Raw genomic sequence first — 27685 nt, forward strand, 5'->3', positions numbered from 1 at the left:
ATATTATGATAGTACCTGGATAGTATGGTGGATGTTCCCCAAGTTCTGTTAGCTGCGATTTAGAAGCAAAACGAAACCAAGTAGCCGGGATGATTATTGTATTTGCAAGTGGTTTTATAACACAGTTGAGGCCAACATCTATGTAAAAATCGTTCTCCAATACTTTTTGATATTTATCTAATTCAGGGCAATTGTATTCTGATATGGTGTAACATTCTGATACATTAAGTACTGATTCTATGTATGACTGGTTTGTACGTTGTCCTAGGATCTGTATTGCATCTCCCTGTGGAAGAGAAATAATATGGTTGAAATTTTGATTAATCAATATGTGTTACACTTAATAAAAGATTGTAGTGTCGTTGCTTTTTATTCACTTACAAATCTATCAACCCCAAGAAACCAGGTTTCGTATCTACGGACATCGTGCCTCCATTTCCGAACAATTCTCAATTCTATTGGACTTCCAATTCCATCGCGCTTCAATTCAGATATGCTGGTCATTCTTTGCTGTTCGTTTCTGACAGTAGGTGAAATGTGTTAGTAACTTTCCATTTTAAATGGATATAATGAGCCTATGCAAAAGATGATAATCTGTTCTGTAATTTACTACATATCTGTAATACACATAAATATTTGTTGGTGTCTAATACTGAATAACTATAGTAAAATGAGGATATGAACGGGATGACAGTATGCGGTGATGATGTGGGACACCTCAATTGCAGTGATTTTGTGTAATAAGTCTCTATACACAACATTTTTTGTTTCGTTGTATGGCATAGCATCACCTCTTTCTATAAGGATCTTCAATAAATCTGGGGAAGTTGCTCTAGAAAGTGCTACATACAACTGCCCATGTGAGAAAACGGGTTGAGACAGGTAAACACCGATTTTTTTCAGAGACTGGCCTTGGCTTTTGTTGATTGTTATTGCATAGCATAATTTAACATGGAATTGCTTTCGTGTAAAGGAGACGGGCAAATCTAATGGCTTATGGATGAACTTTATGCGAGGTATATAGACTCGTTGTCCGATGGATGTCCCTGTGATTATAGTCGCCTCAATCACTACTGGCAGAAGTTGTGTGACAATTAGTCTGGTTCCATTACATAAGCCATCTCGTTGCCTGATGTTTCGCATTAACATTATGGGTGTCTTCAACTTTAATTCCAATGTGTGTGGTGGTATTCCTCGGAAAGTCAACTGATTTAGGTATTCTATGGGGAACAATCCCTCTAAATCTGATGTGTGCTTTCCGTTCGGTTCCATTGCATCCGTACTGTTATATGTCCTGCTATGCGTGTCAACCGATTTGAGGATCATGTTGTTGATATTATCGGCGGCTTCATTGGTTGGACAGACAATCGCTCGTGTTGATAGATCGATTACTGTCGGAGCATTAAGTAATTTTGTGTTGTATACGAAACGTATCAGTTGTTGTAGTGAGTCATGAGCTGGAGGTATCAGCAATGAATGAGGGATCTGAATCAAAGACGTGTCGCGTGGATCATCTGGATCAGGCCGTCCAACTATGCCCTCACCAATTTGAAGTAGCCATTCGGCAAAGAAGGTTGTTGACATTGTCTGCGGATTGCTATCCTCATTGGAACTGAGCCTCATGTTTTGAGTCAACATCTGAATGTCGAAAAACTTCCATAGATATGAGTTTGGCAGTGTAAGATCTATGATTTGCGATCGTGTGCCTTTTGGCAAAACGGGTAGTGTTTGTCGAAAGTCACCACCAAGAAGGACTGAAATACCACCGAATGGCTTCTCGTCACGGTCAAGTACATCCCGTAAAGACCTATCAAGATATTCAAAGCATCGTCTATCACTCATAGGGGCTTCATCCCATATGAGGAGTGATGTATGCTTCATAAGATCCGCTAGTGATGTCCTTTTTTTTATATCGCATGATCTGTTGCTGGCGAGATCAATCGGTATCTTAAATCTCAAATGTGTTGTGGTTCCAGAAGGCAAAAGCAATGATGCTATTCCGGAAGCGGCGTCTGCAAGAACAACCTTTCCGAGCGATCGAAAAAAGAAAGAATAGTTGTCCAAAGGAATGTCTTTCCGGTACCCCCATGGCCATAAACGAACATAAGAATCTGTTTGTTAGCTTCTATACAGGAAACAACATTTCCATAGATCGCCATCTGTTGCGTATTTAGTTGTGGAAGCAATTGTGCATGCTGATCTGCCAAAACCCTTTTGTCATAAGTCATCTCTTCCAGGAGTAGTTGATTTTGGAGAATTGTATGCATAACAGGTGATGGCATGGGCAAATTGAAATGAGCAAGTGATCTTGCTGGAACAGAAGAAGAGAGCATGTCTTCTAGATCATGAAGTAATTGCTGACGAACTACATCGTCTGTTGCAGAGAAAGCCTTATCAGGTAATGTTGATTTTAATCTATAAATGTAGTCGTCTGACATTTTTTCATAAGCCTCTTGCCACAAAAGGTTTGGATCTGTAACTTCACAGAATAATAACAAACTACAAAAAAGAAGACGGAGCTGGAATGGTGTTGCCTATGTAGAAGCATCATTGAACGCAGCAAGCCACTCAATGTCATCCCTTATGATTCCAAGCGCATTACATGCAGATCTGTATGTAGGGTGAACATAACCAGATATGGTTCGGACGTCTTCAAAAGAGGTACAACCCTTTTGGTGACACAACAACAACCGAAAGTAGAACAATTCACCAGATGAAGGATGCACAAATACAAGACGACCAACCATATTAGATGAAACATGTGCTCTCCTATCCCACGATTTGGAAGGTGTCACACCCCCAAACCAAGGATGGCGGAAACGTCCGGGGGTGGAGGACTTTATGTAGAGTATCACAACAACGAGTATAATAGTGCTCAAAGTAAATACAACCATCATAAATATAATTGAAAAAGTTACACCAAAGTATATGTTTACATGATTCAAATCAATTACATTATGATACAAAGTGAACTGTTCGACGATTTATCGTCCCATCCTCAAAACGTGGTTGATTTCCTGTTTCACTGAATTCCTGAGAATACAAGTAGTTTTGAAAAGTGTCGACACAAAGGTTGGTGAGTTCATAAGCTTTTGACGGTAAGAGTTTGAAAATCGATCTTTGTAAAGAGATGTATGTTACCAGGAAAATCCAATATTTTCCTTACAAAAGTTATGTAGTCCTAAATACCAGGACCGAAAATGAACAAATATTTGTCATACTTAAAAATTTAAAAGTGGTTTTAAATTGGCATAAAACCCTTTCTGATGTGAGAAAAATTCCGTAATGAATGATGTGTAGTCTTAAATACCAAGACCAAAAGTATACAATAAAGTATGTAATTGTTGATGTAAAAAGTGATTTTAAATCGACATAAAACCCTTTTTTGATATGAAGGCGTACAAGTATTTTTCCATACTTAAAGTAATTTCAGTGAGCTAAATAGACATAACTCGCTAATTTAAAGTTAGAACCCGTAAACCTTATGATTGTTAATACCACATGTGAGCTATCATAACCATACTTGACATAGACGGCCTCGTAATACGACGTTCTTCAGGCGTCGCCGTTAAATGACACTTGTCACCACAGACCTGCCGGTCTAGCTGTTGCAAGCAGCTCTGGTGTGGGTTTGTCAAACCCAATATAGATCTATACACAACTATCACGTTCTCCCTACAAGAGACTCTGGTTACAATTTACAGGACTTTTTGACTTTGTTACTTTGGAAGTAACCCGAAGGGAATGACTCACAAATTTATTCATTAACAGATTTACGTGAACTAAACGAAAAACCTTTGGTAAATAAGTTTGAGAAGTAAATGATACATAAACTATACCTATTATAGTTTATCCAAAACGTTTGTAATGTATAAGAATTCTTTTATGAATGCTTTAATGCTATGACTCCATAAACTATGCTCATTATAGCTTAATATACGTGTTCTAAATGAATGAATAATCTTATCATGAATGACTATATTTCAGTTTATGATGATAAACTAACAAGGAAACACATTCAATATTGGGAACTTATCGTTATACACTTTGCTCAACATAATACAAAGTGTTATGAAAGTTATAAGTTGTTAACAAATTTTCAACCTTTCTACACTGTTTTTGAAAATTCATAGAAAAATCATACGAAGTTGAAAACTAAATCCGTAAATTCTGAGAGTTCCCAAAATGTGTCTAGTTTACTCATAATTTTTATCGTGATTTTTAATGACCTCCAACTTGGGTGAAAAAGTCCATAATCACAGACTGGTCCGGATTGGTGTTTGAAATGATAGGCAGTTTTGTAAAAATCACCAAAAATTGTAGAAAAATAGTATGGAGATGTGCAAGTAGTCATTTTAAAGCTAAGAACTGGAACTACTTACACCTAAAACAGTTTTGAAAACTAAAATGTTTAAGTTGTCCAAAACAGTCCGTGAATGGAGTTGAACTTTTCTGATGAAGGCTGTTAGAAAAGTGTAGTTATGTTCTTGGTGTTTTAACTTGTATTCTCCCCCTAAAAACTTGAGAAAACATGAAAATATAGGGGTATGAACTCACCTTAAGTGTTTTCAGTAGATGATTGTTGAAGAATGGAGGTGTTTAACTCAAGAACACTTGGAGATGCCTTGAAGATTTTTGAGAATCTAGCATCATAGTTATGGAGTTTGTATAAGCTATCAATGATTTGAGTAGAATGAAGTGTAAAAATCACAAGGAGGATGAATTACACTTACCAAGAGTGGAAGAACACTTGATGATCAGCCTTGGGATCTTGAATTAGAGAGAAAAGTTGGAGAGAAAAGTTGGAGTTGGATCTTTGGTGGAATGAGAGTGATTGAAAGAAAGAAAAAGGAGAGAGAGGTTGAGTGACCAGCCCTAAAAACGTGGGGATGGCTTGTGAGAGGGTTAAAAGTACAAGGAAGTGACAAGGTATGGTGGGAGGAGTGTGGGTTAATCATGGAGTGGGTATGGGGTTGCTTGTGTCATAAAATAAGGTAAAGTTAACACTCTACCTTTGTACTTTACCTACTCTCTTTTGGATAAGGTTTTATCCTTAAAATGTGATTAAATCATTAATTTAGGGGTCTTATATGTTAAAATAAAGTTTTGGGTGAAAATCCCGTGTTAAAACAATTAAAAACGGGTTTAAAACGCGAATTAAATCGAAAACCGGGAGAAAAAGGCTTCCCAGCGAGGCCTCTCGGTCCTAGGCCGAGGTTCGGTCAGGATGGTGCTGATTCGGAAGCGAAAGGCGCGAGGAGCTCGGTCCGAAGTCAGAAGCGAAGGTGAGGGTTCGGTCCGGAGATAAAAGGCGAGAAGTCAGAACCGAATGAACTGTAGTGAACAGTACCTTCGGGTTCGGTTCTTCCTTTTAAGCGAGGTTCGGTTCGGAGATAAAAGGCGAGAAGTCAGAACCGAATGAACTGTAGTGAACAGTACCTTCGGGTTCGGTTCTTCCTTTTAAGCGAGGTTCGGTTCGGAGATAAAAGGCGAGAAGTCAGAACCGAATGAACAGTAGTGAACAGTACCTTCGGGTTCGGTTCTTAAGGGGACTTTCGGGTCCTGAGAGGGGTTTCGGTTCCTTAAGTCCGTTTTTCGCGTGGACTTCCGTCTTTGGGCTGTTTTCGCCAAATTTGAGGGTCGGGATGCCCCGAGTGATTATAGAGAGTTGGGAGAGATTTCGAGAGAGATTTGGGAGAGATTTGACATTCTTGGAGAGATTTCACATACAAAGAGATATTTGGGAGAGATTTCACATACTTAGAGAGATTTGGGAGAGACTTGACATTCTTGGAGAGATTTCACATACAAAGAGATATTTGGGAGAGATTTCACATACTTAGAGAGATTTGGGAGAGATTTGACATTCTTGGAGAGATTTCACATACAAAGAGATATTTGGGAGAGATTTCACATACTTAGAGAGATTTGGGAGAGATTTGACATTCTTGGAGAGATTTCACATACAAAGAGATATTTGGGAGAGATTTCACATACTTAGAGAGATTTGGGAGAGATTTGACATTCTTGGAGAGATTTCACATACAAAGAGATATTTGGGAGAGATTTTACATACTTAGAGAGATTTGGGAGAGATTTGACATTCTTGGAGAGATTTCACATACAAAGAGATATTTAGGAGAGATTTCACATACTTAGAGAGATTTGACATTCTTGGAGAGATTTCACATACAAAGAGATATTTGGGAGACATTTCACATACTTAGAGAGATTTGGGAGAGATTTGACATTCTTGGAGAGATTTCACATACAAAGAGATATTTGGGAGAGATTTCACATACTTAGAGAGATTTGGGAGAGATTTGACATTCTTGGAGAGATTTCACATACAAAGAGATATTTGGGAGAGATTTCACATACTTAGAGAGATTTGACATTCTTGGAGAGATTTCACATACAAAGAGATATTTGGGAGAGATTTGACATTCTTGAAGAGATTTGGGAGAGACTCTCGATAAGAAGAGATAGAGTGAAAACGATTGAGAGCGTTTTTGTGTGTGATGAATGTGAGTGTCCGGCTTCGAAATGCAAGGTCCGTAAACCCCGTTATGCCATGTTTTAGGATCTTACACACTCCCTATGAGTATGCAACATTGTTTTATTGTTCTTGTTCATTGTTTAGCACTAAGGTTAAAGAAATTTAAACACACGAACTTTCCAAGTGATGTTTTCCCATTAAGATAGTGAGTTATACAGAAATTACATAATACAAACCCTATTATACAAGGTTTAATTGAGTTGACCGGTTTGACTCGTTGACCTTGTCCGGCTTAGACTTGACCTGAATTTGACTATTGTCACAGAAGGGCCATCCCATTTGTAGTATTTTGGATACTCAATATATGTGTGTTCATGACCTGTCGGGTCCTTTGCCTTGCTTTCAAACCATGCTAAAAGGGTTGTCCTAGTAGCAGATGGATTACGGAGAACCTGTATTATTGTTGTGTCTTCCTTGAAGAGAATTGACTGACTATTTTCTTCATGAACTGAGAGTACCTGGACCACTGGATTTCGGTGATGTATAGGGAAATCAAATATTCGCCATGCTGCTTCATGTGGGCAAATATATCTACCATCCAAATATGTTTTTATCTCATCGATGTGTTGCTTTTCTTGACACATGACATCCGGTTGTTCGTTTACAGTGTTGCTTGGTCCAGCATCATTGACACCTACATCCTTTTGAACGACATATCTGACACGATCTGTTCCCTTTGAGATATACTTAAAAAGGTATTTGATCATCATGTTCCACCCACAATATTCTACATTTATATGAGCTTCGAATCTCGAGCAAAGTTTCTTGTTATATGGCACAACATATCCATTGTGGATAATGATTCCACATGATGTTGTGTGTTGGGCATCTGGTTCGCGTTTGTAGCGAGCGTAACCTTCTGTATCAAAGACTGTAGCGATGAGGAATGGCTTTGGGAAATGTTTGCTGCACTTTCCATCCTTCATACATGGAGCTCTTTCATTGAGCAATCCACACGGACCATGGATCATGCACGTCGTTATAGTTGCATATAGTTGAGGCTTTAGTAATGGATCCGGCAGTTCTGCTGTAATAAACGCATCAACTTCTTCCGGAGTTTTTATCTTGTATTCAACATTTACCCAAATTAATGTGTGACAGTGGGGAAGTCCTCTTTTTTGAAATTCAATTGTGTACAAATCTACACAGATATAGAAATCTGTTATATAGGAAAAGGGAAACAAAGCGAAAGGGGAATTAACAAATAGTTATAAACTATTGGGAAACAATACTGAGCACACTATAGAAGTGAAGTAATAATTGATAAATACGAAGAATGGTTATACGTACATGCATCGATTTCTCGAAAAGGTTTATCCTGCTTTAGGTAGTTTATGAAGGATTGTACTTTCAGCTTGAATACTCTAGCAATGATATCTGCTCTGCTTTGCGGGTCTCTCTGATCATGCATGTCCATATACCGTGTAATCTCCGGCCATTCGACATTGCATGTAAATGTAATGAAATACTGTGGATTTCCGTGTACCCTACAGATCGCTAAAGCATCTTGATAGTGGCTATACATATAACATGGACCACCAGTAAAAGATGCTGGTAGGAATACATGTTTTCCAACTGATCGGGACTCCTTATCACCTTTCGATAATGCATCATAAAGGCCTCCAACATATTCGGAACAAACAGTTTCCTGATATGTTGCATAAAACTGGAGGCGACTATCCTCGATATATGTAAACGCATCGACTAAATACTGTTGAAACAATCTAGAAGAATTAAGAATAGCAGACCATACGTACTGACGCCCGTGAAGGTGGTATGCATAATAAATATTTACCGTAAGGTTTTTAGCCCCAGCATCAGGTTTGTTTCTAACCTCATGGTCGGTGTGACATCCCTAAAATCACGGCCAGAAAAGACCGGTTTGTTTATGCTTTGTTTAAAAATCAGAGTAACATTTTAAATAAAAGTGTTGCGGAATTTGTCCTAAAACAAAATATGATAAAGATTTATCAAAAGCATTTCCATAGAAATGTATTTCATTAAAAGACTTGGGATGTCATGTTCGTACAGATCAAAAGCATAAACAGTACAATATAAGCCTTACTACGTTATTTCATATCTACATGCCTATATCCGTAATCCCTCGTCCAAACATCATATCTATGCTCAAGCGCCACTACCTATAATACATAAAACTGAGTGGGTCAGACTTGGGAGCCTGGTGAGCACATAGGATTTTCAACCCACAAAAAATAAGTTTATTAATTTCATCAATCAACAATAACCCGATTACCCGTTCCCGTTATCCTCACTTTACGTCCCTAAACACCTATCATAAGGGACCTAGCCTAAGGATCATCATCGGGACGGACACTACTGCTAAGGGGATTCCTTAACAATAAATGTCCTAAAGGCAACCATGTGGGGGATGGAGTACACCGGTGAACACATCGTTTGTAATGACCCGTCTCCGGTATGTTGTTTCCATGTTATTTATTTAGAAGTTTTCAAGAGGGACTCGGCGAGTCTATAGCCCGACTCGTCGAGTAGAGACGGGATTTCGAGTACATGTAAGTCGGCGACTCGACGAGTCCATATTCGGGACTCGGCGAGTCCGCCTGCCAGGAAGAAACCCTAAATCCCCGGGTTTGCTCACTATTTAAGCAATGTTATGTGCCCCAAACTCGCCTCCTTCACCCTCAGAGAGCTTGTGAGAAACCCTAAACCATTCCTTGTATGATTAAAGTGTTTTTGTGTGGATTCTTGAAGGATTGAAGAAGAAAAACAAGAAAGGACCAAAAAGAGGAAGTGTAGAGCAAAGATCCAAGGCCAAAGTCAGAGTTCATTGAGGTATGTCTCAGAATTATCCTGTTTTGTGCTTAAAACCTCCATTACAACACCTCTAAGGCTAGTTTAATGTATTTTCCAAGCTTTATAGTTGTATGGATGCCTTGTTGGGTCGAGATATCCCTAGATCTGTTCATTTAGGAGTTTTAGAGCCCAGATCTAGTGCCTTTTCGAAGTTTCTTTACTTGAGAACCCTAGATCTAGCCTTTATCATGCTTTTTGAGCCTCTTAATCTTCATGGGTGCATATGGGCACGTAAAGATAGAACCTTTACATGTTAATCGAGCTTAGGGAGCCCAGATCCATAAGTTTTATGCACTGGATTCAAGCAGAATCGAGTTTAGAGTAGCTACATGCATGTGACTCGGCGAGTCGGAAGAACGACTCGGCGAGTCGAGTCGCGAGTCCCCGATTTTTCCCCTTTTGAGTGATGCCGAGTGGGGACCAGTGAGTAGTAGAGTGGACTCAGTGAGCTGGAGGTCAGACTCAGTAATGGAGGGACTCGACGAGTTGTTCATACAACTCGACGAGTCCAAGGCAATCTTCTTAGCTCAAGAACAACTCGTCGAGTTGTTCATACGACTCGGCGAGTCGGATGCAGATAGCCTGAGTTCTAGAATCGAAAGGAAACTCGTCGAGTTGATGCCATACTCGACGAGTAGCCGCGAGTAAGGTTGAGAAGTGAGAATAGAGACTCGGCGAGTTGGCGGCCCAACTCGGCGAGTCAGGTCAACTGTAGGTTGACTTTGACCGGGAGAGTTGACTTTGACCAGGGGTAAAAGAGTCATTTTACCCCAATTCAGTTATTAGTATTTGATTGAGTGTGTTTATGGAATTGTAGCCAGAGAGATACCGGAGCAGCAGCAGATAGCTTCCAGAGTCATACACTCAGCAGCCAGTTCACGAGGTGAGTTTCCTACCAGTGGGAACGGGTCTACGGCCGGAATGCCGGCCCGTTTAGCTAGCAGTTAGTTCCGGACTTCGGTCCGAAGCAATAGTTCAGGGTGCTTGATGTCTTTGTGATTCAGGCATGTCTATGTGTTATGTGTTCCGGACTTCAGTCCGATGCAGTATATGTGTTATGTTAGAGGATACGTGTTTATGTTATGCTATGTTCAGATAGTTCCAGATTTCGGTCCGATGCAGCTAGTTTCGGACTCCAGTCCAATGCAGGGGACAAGGTCCCATTCAGTTCCGGATTTCGGTCCGATGCAGTTAGTTCCGGAATTCGGTCCGATGCAGTCAGTTCCGGACTTCGGTCCGATGCAGTGGGCAAGGCCCAGTATATGCTTTATTTGTTATTGTGTGGTATGTGGTAGTTTGGGGGAGCTCACTAAGCTTCGTGCTTACAGTTTCAGTTTTGGTTTCAGTTACTTCCGCAAGTAAAAGGAAGAGCTCGGGATGATGGCATCGCACACACCACAGCTTCAGTTTTTGTCCTGCGAGTTGATTCAGTTTCTTAGATATGTTTTGATACAGTTGTGACACAGTTTTTCTCATAGTATTTTAGTATGGTTTTGAGATACGCAACGTATGGTTTTATTATGTGATACTCAGTTTTATGATCTTTGTTATATTAAAAATGAAATTTTCGGGTCGTATTTTTGGGATGTTTCAAGTTGGTATCAGAGCCTTGGTTTGAGGGATTTGGATACACTTCCGGGTGTATCTGAACTCAAACTAAGGGAAAAGATAAAAAGATTTTCAAAAGGAAAAATGTTTTCGAAAGAAATTTTGAAAAGCACTTAGAAGGAAAGGAATTTTTAAACAAGATAAGGGTGTGGTGCATGCGATCAGCCGAGCTCAAGTAAGTACTCCCAAATTACCCATACAAGTTATGTTATGATTGTCAGTTTCAGTAGAACATCATGCTAGAATATGACTAAGGATCTAGGAGGATGCCTTATGTGCCTGCTATATGTGTTTCAGCTTTACAAGATTTGCATGCTAGTATTGAGTAGACAATAGTAGGATAGCCTGTTTAGGTTATGCCTGATAGTATGAGCTTAGCATTGTATGCTAGTACAGTTTCTCGTTATGAGAATAGATTTGCTTGAGTAGTTTCCTGTGTCCGAATGCTGCTTGCTTTGTGCTTTGTAGGACTCTTGGTGATGGGAGTTAGCTGTTAGGTGAATACGACACGTCACATGTGATCAGGGTTGAGTAATCTCAGAGTGTTGGATTTGGCCCTATTGCGCAGCTCTTGTTTGAGTCTAACCGTTGTAGGGACGAGTCTTTTACTCGAAGGATTATCTGAGCCTCATCACATGTGATGGTATTCAGGTGATGGCTAATTAGCATTACAAGGAGGCCTTCGGCAGCTGAGGACTGGTTTGAGTGGAGTCAGAGATTTCCCTAAGGCAAGCCTAGGATGAGAGTAGCAGAGATCAGTAGTAGTAGAAGTGACTTGGTGGAGTCAAGGCAGTTCTTGAGGAAAGTATGGATAGATGTGGAAGGTAGTATGGGCCCGTACTACTGAAAGCAGAGGATCCGTACTCAAATCAAGGAAGGCTGAGACAAGATCAGGAAGCTAGTAGTAGTATCAATGATCCCTTGAGATATTTCAGTTTTCTGATGTTGCCATGATGTGTTTCAGAATGGTGGTTTTGCGTTCGAGGCTAGCAGACGGCAGTGCCGGTGCCGGGGAGGGATCAGGATCAGGCTCGGGGGCCGAGCGTATGGATGAGCAGACCAGAGAGTTTCTTTCTTCAGAGATTACTCGTATCATACTGGAGCAGACTCCTGTAATCTTCGGTTCGATCAAGGAGGGTATCCTAGAGCTGTGGATGAGAGGTTGGGCACCTTTCGTGCCGAGGTGGCGGCCATGATGGGGTCGCGCACACTTACGTTCAAGGAGTTCAGGGCATGTGGAGCTCCAGATTACCACGGGGCACGGGACCCCATAGCGAGTACTAGATGGTTGGCGGATGTAGCCAACGCTTTCCGCACGATTAGGTGTCTCGAGGGGGACAAGGTTAAATTGGCGTCCTATCTTCTGAAGGACAGGGCACGAGATTGGTGGGAAGAGGTCGGACATACCATTGGAGATGATGCAGCGCTAGATGCCATGAGCTGGGCTGATTTCTCTACCAGGTTCAGGGCGGAGTTTGCACCGGTTATTGAGGTGCAGCAGTTAGCCAGAGAGTTTCAGGACCTCACCCAGACTATAGAGACCGTGGCGGAGATCACCGCCAAGTTCAGGGAAAGGGCTCTTCTCGTTCCTCAGTATGCAGCCGATGAGGAAATGAAGAAGGCCCGTTATCATGAGATGTTGTGGAGCGATATCCGCCAGTTTGTGAGCCGGTCCAGCTGTAAAACGCTGGATGACATGATTGCTAGGGCTCGGGAGAGGGATATTGACCTTGAGATAGAGAAGAAGAGGAAACCGGAGGCGATTTCGGGTACAGGTAGTTCGGGCAAAAAGCCCAAGGTTTCAGATCACAGATCCAGGAGTCAGCAGAGCCATGGTCGATGTGGCAAGTGTGGGAGATTGCACGATGGGGTGTGCAAGGCAGGGAGTTTCGGCTGCTACAAGTGCGGTCGGACTGGGCATTTGAGCAGGGATTGTACGGCCCCTGCTACCGCCATTGCAGCGTCAGATCTGATTTGCTTTCAGTGCAATCAGAGGGGACATAAAAAGTCCCAGTGTCTGAGTTTAGCTGCAGCAGGGAAGGTTTCTGCACCTGCCCCTGCTACTTTGAGGATTATAGATGGCCGGCAGGGCCGAGCCGAGGCGCCAGTGGCGAAGAGTAGAGCTTTTCAGATGACAGCAGAGGAGGCACGAGCGACTCCTGATGTGGTGACGGGTATGTAACTTCCCTTCATCTCTTTATTATTATTATTGATTATTGCTTATGGTTATATGTTTTGTATAGGGTCGTTCTCTGTGAACGGCATTTCTGCTACAGTATTATTTGATTCGGGGGCTACCCGATCGTTTGTATCGCTAATGCTTAGCAAGAGATTTAGTAGAGCTCCAGGGGAGCTGGATTGTCCACTAGAGGTTGAGATAGCAGATGACAGGACCGTGAGGGTCACCAGAGTGCATAGAGGATGTTCTCTTCAGTTGTTCGACGAGCAGTTTCCGGTGGACTTGGTCCCTATTCCCCTGCGAGGGAATAAGGTTATAGTAGGCATGGATTGGTTGAGTCCCAATGGGGCGGTGATTGATTGTGAGCTGCAGCTAGTGAGGGTTCACACTCCCAGTAGGGGGAGAGTTAGTGATTCAGGGAGAGAGAGCCACAGCGCGGACCAACTCTTTGTTCAGCCGTGAGAGCGAGGCGCTATTTTCAGCAAGGTTGCGCCGGATATATAACTTATGTTTTGGACGACCGGGAGAAGGGTAAGGTGGCAGTAGATGATGTTCCGGTAGTGCGAGACTACCCTGATGTATTCCCAGAGGATTTTCCTGGAATACCTCCAGAGAGACAGGTCGAGTTCGGGATTGATCTGATTCCGGGTGCGGCGCCGATAGCTAAGGCACCGTATCGGTTAGCTCCCCCTGAGATGCAGGAGTTGTCTACGCAGTTGCAGGAGCTGCTAGACAAAGGTTTCATCAGACCGAGTAGTTCGCCTTGGGGAGCTCCGATTTTGTTTGTGAAGAAAAAGGATGGGTCGCACCGTATGTGTATAGATTACCGGGAGTTGAATAAGGTAACGGTGAAGAACCGTTACCCACTTCCGAGGATAGATGATTTGTTTGACCAGCTTCAGGGAGCGTCTTGGTTTTCCAAGATCGATTTACATTCCGGGTATCATCAGATGCGAGTCAGAAATGAGGATGTGCAGAAGACTGCTTTCAGGACCAGGTATGGTCATTATGAGTTTGTGGTGATTCCATTTGGGCTCACCAACGCTCCAGCCGCGTTCATGGACCTCATGAATCGTGTGTGCAGGCTGATGCTGGACCAGTCTGTGATAGTATTCATAGAGGATATCTTGGTGTATTCCAAGACGCAGGAGCAGCACGAGGAGCACCTGAGGGAGGTGCTAGAAGTTTTGAGGAGGGAGAGACTTTTTGCAAAGTTCTCCAAGTGCGATTTCTGCTTGCGCGAGGTGCAGTTCCTTGGTCACCTCGTCACCAGAAGGGTATTTTAGTAGATCCAGCCAAGATAGAGGCCGTGATGTGGTGGGAGGTCCCGAAGTCTCCATCCGAGATTCTGAGCTTCCTAGGGTTGGCAGGGTATTACCGAAGATTCATTCAGGATTTCTCCAAGATAGCAGTGCCGCTCACCCGACTGACCAAGAAGTGAGTAGTGTTTCGTTGGGGGCTTGAGCAGCAGGCAGCATTTGAGACCCTCAGGCGGAGGTTGTGCGAGGCTCCGATCCTTACCCTGCCAGAGGGAGTAGAGGATTTTGTAGTCTACTGTGATGCCTCAATCACAGGTATGGGAGCAGTATTGATGCAGCGAGGCCATGTGATAGCTTACGCCTCGAGACAGTTGAAGCCTCACGAGGCTAACTATCCTACCCATGATTTAGAGCTGGGGGCGGTTGTGTTTGCCCTCAAGATTTGGAGGCATTACCTTTATGGGGTCCGTTGTACCATCTACACGGATCACAAGAGTTTGAGGTGCCTTATGGATCAGCCGAATCTAAACATGAGACAGAGGAAGTGGTTGGATGTGCTGAAGGATTATGATTGTGAAATCCTTTACCATCCAGAGAATGCCAACGTAGTGGCCGACGCCCTAAGCCGCAAGGTGACAGCAGCCCCTATCAGAGACTTATGTCTAAGGATGACAGTGATTACTCCGTTGTTGGAACGGATCAGGGAGGCTCAGGTTGAGGGCCTCAAGGAGGAGAGGCAGAAGTGTGAGAGGATAGTGGGCCGAGTAGCTTCGTTTGATTATGATAGTCGGGGGTTGTTGAGCCTTCATGGGAGAGTGTGGGTACCGTACTGGGGCGGAGTACGGCAGGTGTTGATGGACGAGGCTCATAAGTCTCGATTTTCTATCCACCCAGGGGCGACGAAGATGTATAGAGATCTTCGACCCGATTACTGGTGGCCATTGCATGAAGCGGGATGTCGCCTGGTATGTAGAGAGGTGTCTGACCTGCAGCAATGTCAAGGCAGAACACCAGAGGTCTCACGGCAAGATGCAGCCATTAGACATTCTCGTGTGGAAATGGGAGGACATCACCATGGATTTTATCACCAAGCTTCCCAGGACCGCACGTGGGGTAGATTCGATTTGGGTAATTGTGGATCGGTTGACGAAGAGTGCTCATTTCATACCGATCCAGGAGAGCATATCGGCGGAAAAGTTAGCCGATATCTATGTGCGGGAGGTTCCTTATATCCCCGGAATCCTTGTTTCGACCACTACAACTTTATGTAGAGATATAGGGCTTATATCACACTTTAATTTTGACGCTTATTTTTATTCTTTATTAATTATACATTTATAATTAAATAATAAATACATAAACACACATAATTCACATAATACTCAAATATTTAATCTTTATTACTTCAAAAAGAGTTACAATAGTTGACCTAGACTATTACATTGACAAAAATGCTTAGCCCTGAAACCCGGGCGTTACAATTCTCTCCCCCTTAGGATGATTCCGTCCCGGAATCATGCATCAGCAAACAGATGTGGATAGCGACTCATCATGTCATCCTCTGTTTCCCAAGTGAGATTCGGCCCATTCGAATGTTTCCATCGGACTAGCACTAAGTCGACCATCTTGCGTCGTAACATCTTAGTCTTACGGTCAACAATTGCCTCAGGTTCTTCGATCATCCTTTTGTTCTCATCCATCCTTAACTCTGAGATTGGAATTATGTTGGGAACATCTCCCGTGAATTTCCTCAAATAACACACATGGAAGGTGTTATGAATACCATTGAGCTCTTCGGGTAATTCCAGCTTGTAAGCTTGGTTCCTAATCTTCTAAAGAACTTTGAACAGTCCAATAAACCTTGGACTCAACTTTCCTCGTTTCCCAAATCGTATAAGTCCCTTCCACGGTGAGACTTTAAGCAAAACGGAATCCCCAACTTCGAAGGTTATCGGTCGCCTTTTCTTGTCAGCATAGCTCTTCTGACGATCCTGGGCCGTTAACATTCTTTCCCTAATCACCTTCAACTTCTCAGCAGTCTCATGGGCTATCTCGGGGCCCATAAACTGCTTCTCTCCGGCTTCAAGCCAACAAGACGGCGTAAGACACTTTTTTCCATACAAGGCTTGGTAAGGTGCCATCTTGATGCTCGAGTGAAAACTATTATTGTATGAGAATTCTACCAGAGGTAAGTGCTCATCCCAATTCCCTTGGAATTCGAGGGTACATGCTCTCAGCATATCTTCCAATGTCTGAATCGTTCTTTCGCTCTGACCATCAGTTTGCGGATGGTAAGCCGTACTCAAACATAATTTCGTACCCAATTCCTCTTGCAGACTCCTCCAAAACCTCGACGTGAAACGACTATCATGATCTGATACAATCGTAAGAGGGACACCGTGAAGTCTTACAATTTCCTTCACGTAAGCATTTGCGAGCTTATCCATAGACCACTTCTCGTTGGCTGTTATGAAGTGTGCACTCTTGGTGAAACGATCCACGACTACCCAAATCATGTTGTGTCCGTTCTTCATCCTGGGTAGTTTAGTCACAAAATCCATGGTGATGTCTTCCCATTTACCCATGGGTACAGGTAATGGTTCTAAACTCCCATACGGTTTCTGATTTTGTGCCTTAACTCTCGCACATGTCACACACTCGGCCACATACTTCGCAACATCGATCTTCATCGTCGGCCACCAGTAGTAGGGTTTTAGGTCCCTATACATTTTAGTGCTACCGGGATGAATTGAGTACATGGTCTTATGTGCTTCTTCCATCAGAAGGTCTCTTATTCCTCCTGTCTTAGGTACCTAAATTTGATCTTCGAATACCTTCAGTCCTCGACTGTTTGTACCGAACACTAACGTTCTTCCCAAACGTTCTTCCTTTCGGTCATTCTTCTCTAAAGCTTCTTCTTGAGCTCTCCTGATACTTTCCACAGTCGTCGATACGACTTCAATTCTCAACGCTCTTGGTCTTTTCCTTTCAAGATTGACTTTCCGACTAAGAGCATCAGCAACAATATTTGCTTTACCTGGGTGGTAAAGTATCTCACAGTCGTAGTCCTTGAGTAGTTCTAGCCAGCGTCGTTGCCTCATGTTCAACTCCTTCTGATTAAAGAGATACTGGAGACTCTTATGATCAGTGAAGAGCTTTCACTTCGTGCCGTAGAGGTAATGCCTCCATATCTTTAAGGCAAATACTACCGCTGCCAACTCCAGATCATGAGTGGGGTAGTTCTTTTCGTGCTCTTTCAATTGTCAAGATGCGTATGCTATCACCTTTTATCTTTGGGTCAGAACACAACCCAACTCGACTCCAGATGCATCACTATAAACCGCAAAGTCTTCAACTCCATCGGGTAGAGAAAGTATCGGTGCTTCACATAACTTCTTCTTTAGCTTCTCGAATGCCTCATTGTGCTTCTCACTCCACGTATACGTAGCTCCTTTGTGGGTCAACGCTGTTAATGGAGCAGCTACCGAAGAAAAGCCTTGGATAAATCGTCGATAATATCCGGCTAATCCTAGAAAGCTTCGGATCTCCGTGGGACTCTTTGGACGTTCCCACTTCATTACAGCCTCGATCTTTGCAGGGTCAACCATTATTCCCTCCTGGTTAACAACATGACCCAAGAATTGGACTTCCCGTATCCAAAAGTCGCATTTGGAGAACTTTGCAAAAAGCTTCTCCTTCTTCAACACTTCTAATACTTCCCGTAGATGCTTGCCATGCTCCTCTTGGCTTTTCGAGTAGATGAGAATGTCGTCGATGAACACTATCACGGATTTATCGAGGAATGGTTTACAAACCTTGTTCATCAAATCCATGAATGTTGCAGGAGCATTGGTTAGCCCAAATGACATAACCAAGAACTCATAGTGTCCATATCTTGTTCTGAATGCAGTCTTCTCAATATCCTGCTCTCTCACCTTCAGCTGATGATATCCTGACCTAAGATCGATCTTTGAGAAGTAGCTCGAACCTTGCAGTTGATCGAATAGGTCAATGACGATGTTCCCAATACGATTACTAACAGGTACGAATTTGTCACTGGCAACTTCTACAATCAGGACATTATCTAGTTTTTCTACATGCAATGCTAATTTCCCACCAAATTTATGCGACGCAAAGGAGTAGTTGGCTCCGGAATCAAATAGTATATTTGCAGGCAAACCATTTACAAGGAAGGTACCTGAAGCGACGTCTGTTGCCTTCTTCGTAGCCTCGAGCGTCATCTGGAAGGCTCTCGCCTTCGGCTTCGGTGGTATGTTGGGTCTTCTTGCCTCCTTCTTCTTCGGGCAGTCCTTCAAAATGTGCCCTTCTTCATTACACCCATAACATGTCTTCTGGTTGAGGGTGCATTCATTGGCATAGTGCCCAGGCTTTCCATATTTGAAACAAGTGACCCCTCCGTCACACTTCCCAGAGTGCTTCTTCTTGCACTTGTCACACCACTTTGCTTCTGATCCTCCTCCTCTCGAACTAGACTTCGAGAATCTACTCTTCTTGTTGGACTTCGAAGATCCATCGAACTTCCGTTTCTCACCAACCTCAGCCCTTTCCAGACCTCTTTCCTTTTGTTGGGTCTCCACGTTCTTAGCTGCTCGAATAGCTGATTTCAGAGTGGTTGCGATCTTGACTGTTGGGCCAAAGACAGCCGGCAGTCCGTTTGCGAATTTCTCAATTTTGGAAAGTTCGGTTGGCACTAGGTATGGAAACAACTTCATCTTTTCCGTAAATGCAACAGCATAGTCATCGATGCTCATTCTCCCCTTCTTCAAATTTTGGAACTCATTGTTCAGATCTATCAGGTCTATCTCTGAACAGTACTGCGCCTTCAGTTGTTCCAAGAACTCATCCCATGACATTTTCAGAGCTTCTCCTCGTGGCATTGTATCTGCCAATAGCTTCCACCAGCTCAAGACTCCAGTTATCAATTGTCTCACAGCGAAGACAGTCTTCTGCTTCTCGCTGCAGTCGCAGCTCTCAAACACCATCTCCATCTCGGAGATCTAGTCCATAATCTCAACATGCTTTTGGCTTCCTGAGAGACTTGGTGGTTTCGCACCCAAGAAATTTTTGTACATCCGCCCATCCTTGTTGTTTCTCCCTTCTGGGCCATCCCTTTGCTCACCTTGAGTCCCTACTTGACTCACTTGGCGGCTGTAGTTCCCTTCCTCAGATTGCTCGGGAACTGGCTCCGTCGGTTCAACATGTATGGTAGGTTCGTCCCTATTCTCGTGGAGCATCCGTCTCATTTCTTCCCTTTGTTCAGCTAGCATAGCCTGAATCATGGCTTGAACTCCAGCCATGGTAACTGGCTCAGGTGCAACTTCTTCAACAACAGGTATTTGCTGAACCACTGGGGGTTGGTTCCTATCTGCATTTGCGTTCACGTTTCCGCTACGGGTCCTTGCCATCTTGATCTATACACCGAATAAGGTGAATTTAGATATTTATTTAGGATAGACATTTAAATCGTCCTTATCACTCTGAAACGTTTACATGCTAGTTCTAATATCGTAGTCGTACGTTTAGAATCCTAAACACATAAGGTTTCCAAATCCGGTTAGCAACAGACCATAGATCCGAACAAATAACAGCATATCATGCATAAAGCGTTTAGCACATAAAAGCATTTTAGGCATAGTTCCTAAAATAAGCTAGTGCTCACACCTCACAATCATCGCTTAGCATTCTAAGTTTAAGTCTAGAAATCCTACAAATTCCTAGTTCGCTTAAACTAATGCTCTGATACCAACTGTGACATCCCCAAAATCACGGCTAGAAAAGACCGGTTTGTTTATGCTTTGTTTAAAAATCAGAGTAACATTTTAAATAAAAGTGTTGCGGAATTTGTCCCAAAACAAAATATGATAAAGATTTATCAAAATCATTTCCATAGAAATGTATTTCATTAAAAGACTTGGGATGTCATGTTCGTACAGATCAAAAGCATAAACAGTACAATATAAGCCTTACTACATTATTTCATATCTACAGGCCTATATCCATAATCCCTCGTTCAAACATCATATCTATGCTCAAGCGCCACTACGTGTAATACATAAAACTGAGTGGGTCAGGCTTGGGAGCCTGGTGAGCACATAGGGTTTTCAACCCACAAAAGATAAGTTTATTAATTTCATCAATCAACAATAACCCAATTACCCGTTCCGTTATCCTCACTTTACGTCCCTAAACACCTATCATAAGGGAACTAGCCTAAGGATCATCATCGGGACGGACACTACTACTAAGGGGATTCCTTAACAATAAATGTCCTAAAGGCAACCATGTGGGGGATGGAGTACACCGGTGAACACATCGTTCACAAACACCTACAGGTTGCAAGCCTGTTAGTGTTCCACTGGACTGTGTAGAAAAGTCTGTGGTCGTCATCCATACTCCGCTAGATGACAGAATCAACAACATCAACATCAAGGCCTCTAATCATTTTATCACACATCACCTATTACATCTACCCATGTTTCACCCCAACATTTTCGTAGATATTAAATACATATACAGTTTAAATTATTGAAAACATGTATAAAAACGTTTATCCAGCATAGATAGCAAGTAATCAGATAATATGCACACATAGCACGTAATTTATATAAAATACTTCATATCTATGTGTAAGCTGAAAGTAACTATGCACTCACTTGAAAGGTGGTGACTCAGCACTCGGACAGTGCTTCGATACTCTCAAAACAATTTTCCTTCGATAAAACCTAGTATCAATACCACTAGGGTTTAGTCTAATGATAACCGCGACAAATTAATAGTCTGACTATTATTATTATTATATAAGCGTTAAACACTCAATATAACTCATAATAATAACCCAAATAATTATTTTAAGGACCTAATAACATTCCTATAATTATTTGAAAGCTATATTATAAATTGCGTAAGTGTAGCACACTTACAGCGAATTTTATCGAAAACCGGAACTTAATTGGAGCAGCGTTTCGAAACCGAAATACTCCTTTTTCTCGGGACTCCGGGAGCCTCGGGGCTTCCTTAGGGTGCTAGGGGGTTTTTCTAGGGTTTAGGGGTGGTTTGGAACCTTAGAGAGAGAAGGGTTTTTGGTGTAATTTGCTCGGCAGCCCTCGCAGGTATTTATAGGCGAAGCCTCTCGGATTACGCTGGGCGTCGGACAGGACTACGCTGGGCGTAGTTCGGATAAGCCTCCAGCTCGCATCCAACTGTTAGCCACTTCGGACCGGATAAGAACCGAGGGTACGCGGGGCGTTCCAGATCTCGTACGCGGGGCGTTCCAGATCTCGTACGCGGGGCGTAGGGCGAGGCGACGTGTCCTTCATCCGAAGCGAGCCGTGATCAGCAAGCGACGGTCATGATTTAGCCACGTCATCGGATTTGCCACAGACTTCGCAATTTTATGCTTCAATTTTAAAAATTCGTAACTTTCGCGTACGACCTCCGTTTTCGACGTTCTTTATATCCACGCGAAGGTGGGAACGTACTCTGCAACTTTCGTTTAGACTCCGTCGGCTAATTTTGACTCGATTTTAAATTTTATATTATTAACGGGCCGGGACAGGATTGGTCCGTTAAATCCTCATAACTTCTTCATCCGACATCCGTTTTCACCCATATTTTTCTCATTACGCTACTTTTAACGAGATCTTCGATTCTCGTTTAGGTCGTGTTGGCTAAAAATCGCTCGATCTAATATTTGAATTTCGGGTTGTACATTGCTAACTCGAAACTTCGAAAAATCATAACTTCTTCATACGAAATCAGATTTGGGCGTTCTTTTTATCGATGTTCTTAGTTTAACATATTCTACGACTTTCGTTTAGATCACTAAGGCTAAATATCGCTCTATCGTAAATTCACTATTTACGCTTCCCGGTATCGTGTCGGTTCTGTCCTAAAACTTTGACGGGCCATAACTTATTCGTTATAACTCGGATTTCGGCGTTACTTATATCCCCGAAATCCTTGTTTCGACCACTACAACTTTATGTAGAGATATAGGGCTTATATCCCACTTTAATTTTGACGCTTATTTTTATTCTTTATTTATTATACATTTATAATTAAATAATAAACACATAAACACACATAATTCACATAATACTCAAATATTTAATCTTTATTACTTCAAAAAGAGTTACAATAGTTGACCTAGACTATTACATTGACAAAAATGCTTAACCCTGAAACCCGGGAGTTACAGTCGGACACCATCCGGGCTCACCGTATGGAAACAAAAGCGGGTAATGCAGAGACATATAAGTAGGGTGTAGCTTACTAATACGCTGAGGACGACCTGTATTGGAGTGAATGACAATGTCGTAACGATCACCAGCAGACGCGTCACCTGTAACAATACAACCTAAAGATCCAGGTGTAGGTAAATCATACCTACGATCAGCAATGTCATTAAACAGACGAACTGAATATGATGGGATGTTCATCTCATCTGCAAACTGTTTCGCAGTCTTAAACGTCCGTACGTATTCGTTATTCTCACTGAGAAAGGACACTAGAAACCTAACGACGCCCTCATCCAGAAGATTTTTCTGAGGATTTTTAAACGATTTCAACCTGTTCTGAACTTCGTTAGCTGTATCAAATAGATATAACTGGAGAAATCTAGGCCCCTTTACAGCATCAGGGTAGAGGGAACCGATCCTATGACTAATTTGTCCTGAAACCTTAAAAACATAAGGACCACGACCATCGTTCTGTTCATCATCTATAGTGGCGCCAAAAGATGTCATAGAGAACATACTATTATAAGCACTAATGTCCCTCAGGAAGCTGTTATTACGGAAAAGCGACATGTATTCAGGTGGAAACGTAGAGGGATGGGGCAAGACAACTTCACCAGACCTGCAACAACGACTATACCTCGGATGATTACGCGTAGATAATTTCATACTCCTTTCAGAAAACCAAAAAAAGGCACTACAATACTCCCAGACACAACGACTATCCCCTAGGTCAACATACTGAGGAAGAACAGGCGGAAGCTTCATCCGACCTGGCCGTCGACCACGGCGAGCGGCATGAGCAACCTGAACATAAGGAACAACCAACGTTGAGGCGGCGTCACCAGCAACAGTTGAGGGGCCACCATTACGGCAAAGTCGTTTCTGCTGACCGTACATCACAACATTTAAACGCAACGAACACACAAAAAAAAACTACACCGGGAACGAAAATACGAAACGTGACAATTAGAAGATAAGAAAACGGAATAGAAAGCAAACATTCTACCTGCACACAAAGGAAGGAAGCAGAAGAAGGAAATGGAGGCGTCTGAACCGCGGAAAAGAAGAAAGAGTAATGCAGAGAAAGCAAGGAAACAAAAGAAGAAAGAGTACTGAATGCACAAGGTTCGAAAATACGGATAAAGATGAAAGAAACAGACGTGAGATTAGTTGAGAAGAAAGAGCAAAGAAGACCCTCAACAAAATTAATGAAGAACAATAAGACCCTTCAAAACAACAAAGAAAACAGAAGGACCATTCTTGCCAAATAACAGATAGGTTCACTATTCCTAAAAACTAACCTCCTTTAATATATATATATATATATATATATATATATATATATATATATATATATATATATATATATATATATATATATATATATATATATATAAGAATTCATATTATTTATTTTCCAAATATTTTTTAGACCAAATTACATAAATGGTCCCTGTGGTTTGACGTAATAGGCACATGTAGTCTAACTTTAAGAAAACGGACAAACTCGGTCCTAATGTTTTGTTAGTATTGCGACGATGGTCCTTTCGACACACAGCATCAAAAACTCCCATTAAATTTCAATAAAATGACATTTTTATCCTTCTTTTTTATTTTTCAAATTTTATTATTATTTTGTAACAACCCATTTTTGTCTTATAGTATAAACGACCAGTAACGTAAATAAACGTGTTTGATAGAAGACTATTTAGGATAAATAATTTTGTCAAAAGTCGTAGTAATCACAAAACCGGAAGCGTGCACATAGAGAATGTCCGAATCATGACTTCATAAGAGGAAGTTATGATTTTTAGTAGTTTCAGCTTAGCAGTGTACGACACAGAAATCGAAATGGAGATCGGTCGATTGTTGGGAAAAACAATCTAAACGATAACTAAAGATCTCGTCAATATAATTTCGTCGATATAAAGACAATCGATAAGGGAATTCATATGAGAAAGTTATGATTTTATACGGGCTTTAACAGTCTAAGTTTATTAAAAGTACAACTTAAAAAATAAAGTGAGAATTAGTTGACGATGTCTAATTGAAAGTTGTAGATCTCGTCGATAGCTACACATGGATATAAAGAACATAAAAAACGGAGCACATATGAAGAATATATGATTTTTTTTGAAGAATCTGAAAATCCACACTTGCAGGCGCGCACGTCGACAAGGTGCACAGTGCGCAAAGACAGCCTAACACGGCCCACCAGGTTTTCGTCACTTGTCACCCTCTGACTGAAGCCACGTCATCAACCCTCGACCAAATGCACTATGCACATCTGTGTTGTGCGGCGCGCACCCTTGATATAAATAGATGTCTTCGGTTTCCTTCATTTTTCACATTTTCCTCATACTCTATTCACTCAAAACTCTCTGGAGACCACGCACACCTCGAGTCGAACCTTTTCCGAGTTTTTGGAGTGCTTTAGCGAAGCTCTGAAGCAGTGGGCCGGGAAAATAGAAGTGTTTGGTATCGAAGCCCTACCTGCGATTTTCCCGGTTTCGCTAGGATCCCTGTAAGTTAAGTTACACTTCTAGTGTAACTTATATTTATATTCATAGTCGTTGTTATATATATATATATATATATATATATATATATATGATTTATCAGTAATTCCAGTTATAATGTTGATTGATCTACTTACGAGAAATGTGTCTAAAATGGTCATGTTGGCTTGGTTGTTGGATTTCATAAAGGTTATATGTCGAAATGGTCTTGTTTCTCAACTGTCCTTACTGGTTGATCCTTATTTGATAGAACTCTTAGTATTCATTGGGATTAGTGAAAGATCTAGCTTTCGTTACCAGGATTAATAAATGATAATATTATAGGTTAATACTCGTTAGGCGCGTTACCGCCAGTGAGATCACCCATAAAGCTATTAATATTCCGAGAAACTATCCAGGTGAGTTATCTCACTATATGATGTATTACAATACATGTCCATGTATGTTAGGATAGAGAACTAATAAAGTAGAGTTGATAGAATAGTCTATATGTGTTAAGTGTAAATTGGTAGAGTATAAAGTATAATTGTGCCTGTATTAGTAGAATCTAAAGTGCAATCTCTATGTGTGTGATTGTTGTTGTTACATCCCAAAAATCACAACAAATTTAAACTTTTCAAAACAACCCATTTACTAAAAGAAGTGTTTACAAAACCATTGTTTCCAAAACATTATTTAAAATCAGAGTCTCCCAAGATCCATTCAGTCGTAAAACAAAGGATGTGTATGGTCATGCATTTGCCTTGTCACGGTCCTCTGAAGTACCTGAAACAATAAATCGAAGCTGTAAGTATAAAGCTTAGTGAGTTCCTCCAAAGTACCACCACACAATAGATAACATATACAATCAATCATGTCATGTCCAATCAACCATCGGGTTGGAATACCCCATGCCCAGTCAACCTCTGGGTCCAGTCATCCTCATGATGGAATACCCAAGTGTAACGTCTCATTTTCACAACCAAAATATTTCATATTTATTAAGATAAAAACTTCCCAATTTATTAATCCATTAATAAAGAAGACCATGTATTCGGAATTACATTTATTAAAAGTCAGAGTATTGTAGAAACACAAAATCTTCAATGTTGCTGATGAGTGTGTACATTCTCGTCTTCGCCTTCTAGCCATAACTGATGATACCTGAAACCATAAACAACTGGGTATGCATAAAGCTTAGTGAGTTTCCCCCAAAATACCACCACACAAAACAAGGCATAAACACAAACACTCATGCCTGGCCCAATCAGCCTCGAGCTGGAATACCAGGCATGTCCATGATGGGTCCAGTCATCCTCGAGATTGAATAACCTCATATCATAAGCATATTGGCCAAATCAGCCTCGGGCTGGAATACCATTAATAGATTAAGTCATTTTACCCTATGAATTAAGTCAAAGCGCGACGTGCTTTTCCTAAGCATGGGGCGCTTTTAGATTTTTCTCAACGCGTCTGTTTTAAGGCTTGTCACTCAATTGTTTTGTCCCTTTTGCGGGCACGGGGTGCCCATATGAAGCGTGGCACAGTTTTTCACCTGGATGTTGACTTTTTCACTAATTTGGACCTTGGGTCAAACTTTATGGTTTAGGTCATTGACTGAGGTTTGACCTTGTGATTATAATTAGGTGGTTTGTAGAGCTAGCTTTCTATGTTTCTGCATGCTGTGGTAACTGTCGTATTTATCTATGAGGCGTGTCTCCTCACTATACTATGTAGGATGGTAGATGCTTGTTGTCTTTGTGACTCTTGCATGGATGTTTGATATGTATCTTGGGTGAGGCCCACTATTATGTTTATTGGGTGAGACCCGTGGGAGAGGTCCATTAATAGGCATTTTAGGTGAGATTTGTTGTATTATTAGGCGAGGCCCATTATATATATTGGGTGAAGCTCGTTATGTATTTTGGGCGAGGCCCGTATTGGTATGTGATATCTTGGGGAAATCACTAAGATTTGTGCTTACGGTTTTAAGTTTAAATTGTTTCAGGTTTTCTTGTAATGAAGGAAGGGTGTAGCTTGATTGTATCGCATCAATTGGAGATTTCCGCACTTAATAACTATCATGTTTATACTCTGCTTTTTGTTTTGAAACGAATGGCAGATCCTCGAAGTTGTAATTGGAACAAATGCTTTTAATAATAAATGAAAATTTTGTTTTGAAATTTAGGACGCTACAATTCAATTGTAACACAATATCGTTGTAAATTTCCCAACCATGCTAAATAATCCATAATGGTGTGTAAGACAATTGTTGCAATTACATAAAATTCATACTCATATTTTAATTAATTGGTTGAAACAGTTATGTTTATTTCTTGTTTACAAATTTAAATCTTCGTAATCGAGGATAAAACTGTTAAAATCAACATGAACTAGAAATGGTTTTGTTTTTCCCAATTATTAATATCTCCTTTTGTACTAAAATTCATGACTTCCTAATATTTAATTACAAATTTTCCTTTTATTGAAAA

General features: G+C 41.4%; 1 protein-coding gene across 1 annotated transcript; it reads right to left on the reverse strand.

The window, feature by feature from the left end:
* Nucleotides 1–575: 575 nt before the first annotated feature.
* On the reverse strand, nt 576–8398 carry LOC111877383 (uncharacterized). Its single transcript, XM_023873913.1, has 6 exons — nt 8394–8398; nt 7850–8283; nt 6879–7700; nt 2132–2473; nt 718–2012; nt 576–617 (listed from the first exon to the last, which is right to left on the reverse strand). The coding sequence occupies exons 1-6, from the start codon at nt 8396–8398 to the stop codon at nt 576–578; spliced, it is 2940 nt and encodes a 979-aa protein (XP_023729681.1).
* Between the last annotated feature and the right edge of the window lie 19287 nt (nt 8399–27685).

The sequence above is a fragment of the Lactuca sativa genome, chromosome 8 (assembly GCF_002870075.4).
Source record: "Lactuca sativa cultivar Salinas chromosome 8, Lsat_Salinas_v11, whole genome shotgun sequence".
In the NCBI taxonomy this organism is placed as follows: domain Eukaryota; kingdom Viridiplantae; phylum Streptophyta; class Magnoliopsida; order Asterales; family Asteraceae; genus Lactuca; species Lactuca sativa.

Coding starts and splice junctions, on each gene's coding strand:
- LOC111877383 (XM_023873913.1), bottom strand. Junction 2,474..6,878: donor CAAGGCAAAGGACCCGACAG/GTCATGAACACA, acceptor GTGAAGTTACAG/ATCCAAACCTTTTGTGGCAA. Junction 618..717: donor ACAAAATCACTGCAATTGAG/GTGTCCCACATC, acceptor TGTGTATTACAG/ATATGTAGTAAATTACAGAA.